Source organism: Haliaeetus leucocephalus, unplaced genomic scaffold (assembly GCF_000737465.1).
Source record: "Haliaeetus leucocephalus isolate CR32 unplaced genomic scaffold, Haliaeetus_leucocephalus-4.0 Scaffold184, whole genome shotgun sequence".
Lineage (NCBI taxonomy): Eukaryota > Metazoa > Chordata > Aves > Accipitriformes > Accipitridae > Haliaeetus > Haliaeetus leucocephalus.
This window is the reverse complement of record NW_010972620.1, coordinates 13,370,907-13,381,579: the sequence shown is the minus strand read 5'-3', so window position 1 is coordinate 13,381,579 and position 10,673 is coordinate 13,370,907. Positions and strand designations below refer to the sequence as shown.

At 42.2% G+C, this 10,673-nt stretch overlaps 1 protein-coding gene across 1 annotated transcript in view; it reads right to left on the bottom strand.

The window, feature by feature from the left end:
- FFAR4 (free fatty acid receptor 4) overlaps positions 1-365 on the bottom strand; it is a 5,608-nt gene extending 5,243 nt beyond the window's left edge. The window contains exon 1 of the mRNA XM_010565027.1: positions 3-365. Within this exon, the coding sequence (XP_010563329.1) occupies positions 3-365 (363 nt within the window). The remainder of the gene's footprint in view (positions 1-2) is intronic.
- Positions 366-10,673: the final 10,308 nt, after the last annotated feature.

Below are 10,673 nucleotides of genomic sequence, written 5' to 3'. Positions count from 1 at the left end.
GCCGAGAGGGAGAGGATGACGACGGTGCCGCTGAGGCTCACCACGTAGAAGAGCATGTGGCAGACGACGTCGCCCAACACCCAGGACTCGGTCCAACGCACGGCGGCGATGAAGGGGATGGCGGTGATGAAGAGCAGGTCGGCGCAGAAGAGGTTGAGGACGAGGCAGTTGGAGGCGCACAGCCGGTGCCGCCGCCGCACCAGCAGGCAGATGCCCCAGACGTTTCCCGCCAAGGCCAGCAGGAAGATGGAGGCCAGGGCGGACGACTCGCCAATGCGCAGGGCCGTCACGTTGCGGCCCCTGAAGTCTGAGAAGAAGGGGAAGTAGGTCCTGTTCCCCCCCGGTGCGCCCCCGGACCCCGGCATGGGGGTGGCCGGTGGGCATGAGAGACCCACCGCGGGCAGCGGCGCCAGCCCTAGGGGAAGGGCTGCGCTCCCAACCACCACGGCGGCACCCGGGGTGCCCTCCCGGCACGGAGCAGGGGGCTGGCCGCCATCCCCCTCCCTCCTCTTCCTCCTGCCCCTGCCGCCAAGGGCTCGGCCGTGCCAGCCGGGCGGTTTATGGCCCTCGCGCTGGAGTGGAACAAGGAAGTGGGAGGGTAAACACGGTGCGGCTCGCACAAAGGCGAGGCCGCTGCGTGTGGGGAGGCAACGAGGGGCCGGGGGCGAGCGGGGCTGCCTGACGCCTGCCCAGGGAGGGTGTGGGTCAGCGCACTGGCACCTCCGTGCTGGGGGACCCAGGCCTGGCCACCTCCTCCAGCGCCGGGCCTGGTCTGCTCTGCTCTGCTCTACAGGCAGGCCCTCGGGGCGCCGGTGACCCGGGGAGGCCGCACAGGCTGCTGCCCTCCGCCAGGGGTGTGGGCCTGGCTTAAAACAGAGGGATGGCTGTCAGACCGCTCCGAGAGCTCTTCTCTGGAGCCCGGGATAACCAGCGCTGCTCTAAGGTAAAAAAGAGGAATTTACCTATCGCCTCGTGTCTTGGTAGTGGCGTTTGGAAACAGCGGTCCTGTGTGTTGCTTGTGCTAACTGTGGTCCGGTGTGGAGGGGAAGTGTCACTGTCTTGATTTCTGGGATCTGTTTAAGTTGATCCAGAGTCTTACCTGCCTGTATTATGAGTTCTTGCTGAAGAAGCCTGGTGAATTAAGGCATACCTAGAAAATACCCTCTGTTCCCTGGACTTCAATTCCTGAAAGCAGTTGCTCAAATTGTAAATGAAAGTAGGGCTTTCCGCTTACACACTTCATTGCAGATTATTTAGAAATGGACTGGGAGTGAAGTGCATAAATCATTACAGATGAGCAGATAATGCCTCATAAAAGAAGATAAAATGTTTTCATAAAGTATGTAAACAGCTGTATGACTTTGGATGGCTCTGGATGAATTTGTTTGACTGAGTGACAGTGTAGGTACTTCAGGGCGCAGTTACAGGCTTGGCTGTATGGAGCTACACCTTTTGATTAGGTGAGAGTTACTCCAAACCGATGTGCCAATGGGACCAGGTGACCGGGCGGTGCTTCTGTGGTACCCTGGATGTGACCCTGCTATCAACTGCTTACACAATGGCATTAGTGGGGATTCCAGATTAGTGGGGATTCCAGAAACTCGGTCCTTCTAAGGGACGATCTCCTAATGAGGAATGACAACAGTGAGATCTTTCCTGGACTGCTTCCCACATCTTTGCCAGTGCAGAATTTACCTTGATTTTAATTAGCACGTTTACTCTTGAGCTGTAAGTGGTTCTAACTATCTATGCTGTCTCATCAAATAGGGAGTTTGCAGGGCAGCTTAAACAGGTAGATGAGATGCTCCTACTAATTCCTGCTGATTTCTTTGACCATGTGAAATGTGGGCAGACTCGCTGTTAAGTGGGTAGCTGCTATGAACTCCAGTGAAGGCAGTAAGAAAACTTGCAAAGATTATTTTTTTGGCAGCCAGCAACACAATTGACTAGCAAGTGTCTTGAAACATATTTTATTCTACATCATTTGCTGGGAGAAAAACCTGCGCCCATATTGCAAAAGTTTCAGCAAATTTAATACCAAGGTAAAAAAATCCTACTACTGAGGATGATTATTCATATTTATGATCAAAGCTTGACATATCTAGCCACGATTTATGTTGGCTCTGCTATGGACTGATTCTATAAAATGATTAGCAAATCTTGAAATACAGCAAATACCTTCCAGTTGCCACAACCTCACAGGTTCTGGGACTTTATACAAGCTGACAAACTAGCCCCGAAGTTCTGGGCAGCTGGCAGTAGCGGTGACATGGTCAGCTCTGAATAGAGGCTTGGATTGGGAAAGAGCCATTGTTAGAAGTCTGGTTGTACCTGTGTGAAAGCGTGGAAGGCATTAACAGGACGGGTGGGGGGCAACTGGAAGTGGTAGCACAGATAAATGCAAATTGTGTTATGTGTGAAATCTTTAGCCCCTTTGGCATTAGTGGAAAATGAAATTAGAAACTGATCCTATCAATTCAGGGTAAAGGAAACATGTTTGAAATAGAATGGGGGAAGGAAAGTAGGGAGAGAACACCCAAAGCAGCATTACTGAAGAAATGAAGATATTTTCAGTCAGGGAGGAAAGGAGTGCCACAGAGGAGCAGAAGGTTTGAAAATGAGATGATGTGTGGAAGTATCTGGATAGACCCTTGATCTTCTTTAGAAAGGATCACCTTTAGCTTTGGTCCTTAGGTGTGAATGAGAACCTTACTTACTTGGCATAAGCCTGTTGTTTGCTCAGAAGAACCAAAGCAAAATGCTGCTTTTAGTATGCTATTAGTGAGTGAGCTTCACACTGACCTGTGTACAAAATCCTGTGCCTGGGGACAGCAGAGATGTGAAGAAACATGCACATTTCCATGGGGTTTTACCAAATGAATGGGAGCTCCTTGCAGGAACAAAACCAGTCTGATTAATCATGGGTCTAATGGATCCATTATCTAAAAAAATAGTTTTATTTTCCCTCCCATGAAGTACAAAAGCTGTGTTTGCTGTTGGGTAGCTACAATCATAGCAACCATCACAACGTGAAATCTGAGAAAGGGAGGAATCATAACCTCAACAGAGCTACTCTGGCATTGCTGTAATAGGTGGATGCTGTGTGCAGTATATGCTCCACATATGCTTATGACAAGGAAGTGATTAACAGAATGCTTGGTAACCTGTTACGATTGCTTAACCTATCATTTTTTCAACCTATGTGCTTTTTTATGCTCAGAAGTGGTGAAACATGAAATCAACTCAGATTTCATTGTTCTAGGTTAAATGAAAGTTGCGGGGACCTCTGTGGAGCTGGTTAGCTAGCCTAGTGGGGAAAAATCTTTCCTTTTTTGTGGTTTTTCTTTTTTTCATTCTGAATGAAAGCCTGAGTCTTTGCCTTCTCTATGGCAGATAAGGTCTGTGTTAACTGATGCCATAAGTCAAGCTCTGCTTTTCAGATTGTTCCCCTGACAACCATGAACTGTCACAACAGAAGGGGATAGTTCAGCTTATTTATTTCTTGAGCATAAGAAATATTCCTAGAGAGAGGGACCTCTTGGGCTAGGTGATTCTGGGCAATGGCGATTCTTGTTCCTTTTGGACATGACCTAGTAAAGGTTTTTTGCCTCATTTATGCATCCTCTTGCATGTAGATTGGTGTTTAAGTCTTTGGGTCTATTTTCATGCACCTGTATCACAATGTGTAAATAGTACTGACTTCTATAACAGATGTATTGCATATTTAATGTTTGCTAAGTGATTTAAATTGATTGCATTAGAAACATTGACTCTTTGTCTTCACAAAAGAGGTTCCAAGCTTGTAGGTGATGCAAGCTGTGTCTATATAATAAGGGTTTTAGCATAAGTTGCAACAAAGGTTAGCTTTCTATTTTCATGTTTGCTTTTACATACCATACTGCAGCTGTTCTGCTTCTAGACACTATTAATTCTGTGCTGTTGTGGTTTAACCTCAGCCAGCAACTAAGCACCACACAGCCACTCACTCACTCCCCCCCACCCAGTGGGATGGGGGAGAGAATTGGAACGAAAAAGGTGAAACTCATGGGTTGTGTTAAGAACAGTTTAATAGAACAGAAAGGAAGAAAATAATAATTATAACAATAAAAATATTACAATAATAATAAAAGGATTGGAATATACAAAACAAGTGATACACAATGCAATTTCTCACCACTTGCTGACGGATGCCCAGTTAGTTCCCGAGCAGAGAGCCCCCCCCCCAGGCCAACTCCCCCCAGTTTATATACTGGGCATGACATCACATGGTGTGGAATATCCCTTTGGCCAGTTTGGGTCAGCTGTCCTGGCTGTGTCCCCTCCCAACTTCTTGTGCCCCTCCAGCCTTCTTGCTGGCTGGGCACGAGAAGCTGAACAATCCTTGACTTAGTCTAAACACAACTTAGCAACAACTGAAAACATCAGTGTGTTATCAACATTCTTCTCATATTGAATCCAAGACATAACATTATACCAGCTACTAGGAAGAAAATTAACTCTATCCCAGCCGAAACCAGGACATGTGCTTAGAAGTTATGCCATTGTAAGGTTTGTTTCAAATACAAATGTTTTGATTTATTTTGCTTTTTAGGAAGTTTTCTGACTGCTCACCCACTGTATACTTTTGTATCAGTGAGCTGAAGCATTTACACCAGTGTCCAAGGGACAATTTTAAACTTGTAGTGCAAATATAAATGCATCTGTTTGTCTTCATATAGTAGCAAGCTGACCCACTCAAGTGTCCACTGAAAGTACCAGATGCTTCTGTGGATCTGTGTGATCATGTCAATAACTAGTCCCTGTTTCTTCTGGGGAGTGAGCAAGTCACTGTTTCTTCTGGGGAGTCTCATTTTCCTGTGGTCAGTATCCGTCAGAAGCTGGCATGCTTCCTGGGATATGTGCCAGTGTCTCTATAGTTTCACACTGTAGCAGCAGCATTACTGACCAATCAGTCAAAAGCAGAGCTACTGGTAATACTCTCAGTAGATGTATTTTCTAATAAGAGCTGGAACAGTTTTTTGTCATCAAGACCACCAGAAGTTTTGCCAACAGCAATATTGAGCAATTTCCTTATGACTTGCAGTAAGGGAGGGATTTCTCTCTGAACCAAGTGCAAATTTAAGTACATAATCCATGTTAACAGAGAATTCCCCTGGAAGGTCGCGATCTCTGTTAGGCTGCATGCTAACCAAGCTTCACCAGGGTGACTAAGATCCAGCTAGACTGTTCTAACTAAATGAGGTTGTTTGTTAGTTTTAGATACTGTATTACACTTAGACACATCTACCCCATGGATTTAGGGAGTTTATCAGTGAATATAGGGTATCAGAATGGTTCATTTGGACGTTGCAGGATCTGGTAGAACACTCCCACCAAAGAACTGGGCCCCTGAGTGAGATTCACGTGGAGAATTATAGTCTGATATTTAAGTGCCACTGGATCTTTCCTAACTTTCAGGTGTGTATAAAGTTACATTCCTGCTGATGAGCTTTGATGCAGAGCCATCAAAGCAAATACTATGATGTGCCTCTGAAGGATTTACAAACAAAACTTGTCACCAACCTTTCTTACTCATGAGGTATACTCAGACATTTCCCTGAACATACTGGTCCACTGGGTTGCACACAGTGCAGAGATCACAGATGTCATCGCTTTCCCTCGTATTCAAGAACCCAGCGATTAGAGAATGCTCTTGTTCATGTGGTTTTAGGAGAATCGGCTTGCTTGCTTTCCCTTATGTCTCATCTCAGAAAAGTAGGCTTGTTGGAGCAACAAGGGTTCTTCAGGTCAGAATCGGGATAAAAGCTTTACTTTTAAAAAAGTCAGGCATTTCTGAAATAAGGTCTCCAGAGTGCCTGTCTGCTGCAAAGAAAATCTGTCCGTATTGGAAGACAAGGCTTGTGCTTAGCTAGCATTAACCTAGGGCTGGTGAAATAGAAAAATCATTCTTGCAACACCAATGAGAGAAGGTACAGATAACGCTTTAAATTCTGCTGTAAACCCTTCTGACTTCCCAAGTGTAATGCTAAATCATGTTATTTCCCACACTGTTCATGTTTTTCATTATCAGTGGCTGTTTGGGGTCTGGTTGCATTATAATTTAATATGAGATGATTAAAGAGATGTGACTTAGAGCTTCTCGTAAACCATGTCCAGAAAGCATGGATGCCTGAATTAGGCTGTATAGTTTTCTGTCTAGTTGAGTGAGATAATATTGACTAGATCACACTTGATAAATTGATAAAATTAATGTGACAGCTCTGTGGTGATATTGCCAGAGATTTGCCCTGTACAGTGTTTCTTGACACATAAAGAGCCATAATATCAGCATTTCTCCTGGTCCCTTTTGCACCCCACACATGGCAGGTTGGACCTAAACCTTCCCATGAGCCATGCAGTGAGCTACGATCAGAGCAATATTGAAGATGCCTTTAGCACAACTGTGCTGAGCCCAGGCAAACCAAGTGTCATACACTGTGTGACGCAAACTGCTCATTCACCACTTTTGAGTTGATCAGGGAAATTAAACCCGGTTGTACTTCTGTCATCAAGAAGCCAGCTCGATATCACTATGAAAAGCTCCTAGGCTTGTTTCTTACAGGATATTCTGGGGCACCTTACCTTGCTCTCTCTTTTTGAAACTATTAATTCAGAATGAAATACTTAAACTTCTGGTTGGTCAGACAGACAGCAAAATGAATGTATGCTCCTGACTACTGGTGGGGAGCTCTGTTCCAGGTCTGAAGGGGGACTGGGTGTAAAGGGAGGTCTCTCTTCATGGATATATGTCCTGTTCGAAGTCTGCTTTTTTTTGCAAGAAGAGACTCATTTGTCATAAGCAGCTAATGCTAGAAGAGAACTTATATCTGTGAATCCTCAACAGCACCTCCTTTCTGTGCACCTAGTCTTTCTTGAGGAGTAATGTTTCTCACTGGCTGGCTTGGGTAGCTCCCACTCAATATGCTGGCTTCCTGAATCCTGTTCCTGGGCACCCTGTGGAGGGGAGCCCAAACTCCCCAAATGCCAAAGAACTGGACACCACAGCACTCTGTTAAAACAATGTGGGAACAAGGCAGTTCCCAACACTAGGGAATTAAGTGACATCAAGTTGCACTTGGGTCGTTTATCTTGTTTTACAGCGGGGTTGCGATGCATAAGTGCAAATACTGATTTTAAATGGCTTTGTCTGCTCAGACTAGAAGCTTATACAGACATAGGAATGCCAGTAATTTTCCAGTTGAGAAACAAGGTGAAGTTGGACTTCTGGTGCAGTAGCTACTGATTTTGCATGGAGTGAAATAACATGAAGAGTCAGTGCAGAACAACCATTGTTTTACCTGCCTTTTTTTTTATTATTATTATTTAAATCTTACAGTGTGTTGTTTGCAGGTCTATACATGTCATTAAAAACAGGGCTTCAGGGGACTGTGAGCAATCATCTGGCTGATGTCCCTGACCCAAGGCAGACTCACCTGTCAGGAATGGTTTATATAGTTACATAAGTGTCCCTGTAAATCTCCAGTGGTAGAGATTTTGCAGCCTCCATAAGCAACGTGTTTCACTGCACATTTATTCCAACCACCAGAAAGATTTTCCTTTTGTTTCTCCTGTTGCAATTTTGAGTTTATTACACTTCTCACTGAGCATAGGAAGACACTATTTCTTTCCTCTTTCTGAAATTTTGTCATTTTTCTTCATGGTCTTTTCTAGACTGCATAACCCTGATTCTTTCATGAATTTGATCAGAAATCTGAAAGACTTCTCCTACATTCACATTAGTCCAAATTGTTCCTGAAGTACAATACTCAAAATTGGATGTAGTATTCCAGCTAAAAGTCTCACCTGTATTGACTAGAAATGAAAGCTTACATGTAAAACATGTAAGAGTCTGTTTATTCATCATGTTGTAAAACTGTTGCAAAATCATGCAGGTGGGATATTGAGTCATGTTCAAGTTTCTGTTTATTGTAATCCCAAGAAACTTTCTGGAGGAGCTGATACACTGTCATACTATTTATTTGAGAGTTTGGTAGTTGATTATTCCCCCACGTAGTAGTTCATCCTATTTATTTCAGATCATTGGTGTTGATAAATTGAAAATTCCTGCTGTCCTCTAAAGACCTCTCAGTTCCTACCTTGGAGTGTCTCAGATTTTATGTGTACTCCAGTAGCATCTGCATCACTTAGGAAAATAGAAATAGTTTTGGAATCAGACAGACTGCCATGGAATTGTCTAATACATTATTGTTAGTTAATCATTTCATGTTTTAAAACGGGCTTAAGGGGAGGCTAGAAGAGAAATCCATTCTATCCATTCTAGTACCTCTAGAGAGGTACTAACACATGGGAACCACACCTGGCTCTTAAAGCTTGAGATTATTAGAAGGTCCCACATATGCATCACCTATCCTTAGGCTATATCCTAAGCATCCACTTTAGGCTGCTTGTCAGAGACATTATATGTTCTGGCCATGTGGGTCAGAACAAAGATACATTTTTCACTGCACTTATGTTCTTAGGGCTATAAATTATTGATACTTAATTATGTAATGCAGCTTTTCAGCCAGTTGTGCCGCCCATTGTATAGACTAGAGGAAATAATTGTATTTCCCTAAATTGTTATGAAACTGGCATTTGAAACAAAAGGTCCACATTAGCACATCTTATACTGTATCTTTCTTGTATGATAGAGATAATTGCTTATCATTTTTAAGGTAAAACCATAGGCACAACTGTTACTGTAATCTTAACAGTTCAATCAGATTACAGGATACGGAAACTAATAGACAGGTTGATTACCAGATTAAAATGGAAATGCCTAGAGCTCCTCTACTGCTACATTTTCATCACTTGTAAACTCCCACCTATCTCTGCTGTGTTACAGAGATACCACAAGAACAACATTTCCCCTAGTTTTCTTGAAGACACTGCACCATTTACGTTAGCGTTCTTTGCCAGGTAAACAGTGACATCCTGTTGTCTCTTAAGTATTTGTGCTGTTCAGCATGGTTCTTTTACAGCATAAGCAGCACTACACCTCCCTGCCACTTTTTATCTGCATAATTAAACATTAAGAGCTTTATTGTATAGTTTGCCTAAACGTCTGTAGTACAATTATTGGCACATGGCAAATAACTGTGAAAAATGGTTATCAAAACCAGGAGTAAGAGAGAAAGCTGCATGAGCAAGTAAGTGATTAGAAGTTGATCTATTTGACATAAGAAAAACAACAGAGCCATCTTTCAGTTATTATTGCACAAGCAGCTGTCCTTGTATAAAAGTAGTCAGCTGTTATGCAGAGTTTAGTTGTCTTTCCAACCACACCACATTGCATCAAACCCATTTAATTCCTGTGCTGTTTATAAAGAACACTGTATGTGTAAGCCAGGATTTATAAATATGCTAGTAGTAGTGAACCCTTGTATTAATCCAGAAGCTTCCCTAGACCAACATCTTCAAATGATGCAGACTTTATAGAATTTCTGCTAGGTTGAAATTCAATTACTTGAAATGGACATAACTTACAAAAAAAACCCCAAACCAACAAAAACTACTGAAATTGTAAATGCACAGTGCTTGAAATAACAGCAATTTTTTAATTACTTCCTGCCTTACAAAACATTAAACTTACGGCTAAATCTCAGCATTAAGATGAGCTCATTAGGCACAAACCTCTCTTTCCTGCATATAACAAAAGAGGAGCAGCAGACCTTTTTCTTATTCATTTAATTTTAGAATAAAAAATAATTTTCAGTCTTAGACTCCTTTGTAGCTTCTGAAGGGTGAAAAAAAGCAATGATACAATCCACATGCTTCATGGAGTTGGAGTTTTATAGTTAGTCATATGTAAATGATGACAATATTTGTGGTTCTGCCTTCAGAATAGGTCTTTTGATGCACTAGAATGTTATTTTGGTATTTTTCAACACGTACCACACTGATGATGTGTATAAATTTAATCAGCAAGGGTTTTTTTTACTTAGGCCTAATATTTAGCAGTAGGACTAAATGCATTTTTAAAGTTCTGAAGAGGTGTTGGAATGAACAACACTTTTTAAAGATTATCACATTATCAACTTTATGAGCCTCCCTTTACACTACCAGCTTCTAATGAGGAAGTGTTTTATGCTAATTTAAGAAAGCCTTAGAACTACTGAAGAGTGCTGACCTGTAGCAGGCAATCTTATTTCATCTATAATACATAAAAGATCAGAATTTCCTTTTGCAGAAACTATGCCAAGTATACAACTAGGAATAGAATACTAGCTGATTAATGTGTTGTTAAAAGACAACTAACTTAAACTTCCAAAAGTAGTTTAATTAGAGATTATTAGATAATAGAGACAGATATTATTCTGAATTTAAAAGATGTTTAGAAAGACAGACAGACATAAAATTAAGACAATTTCACTCATGGCAAAACCATGAGATTCTGAAGCATAATTTCTGTTTTACTCGTTAGTTCATCATATCTTTGGTCAGAAAACCTGTTGCTACAATTGAACAAATTGTCAAACACAAAGATTAGCCTGAGACATGGTCAGAGAAATTGAAAAGTGGATAGATAGTGGCTAATAAAATAGGTGTGGCAAAGATATTTCAGATATAAAGAAAATAGCTTTTAACATTTTCTTTCTGTCTCACTAACACTGGATTTAATCAATAACATCACT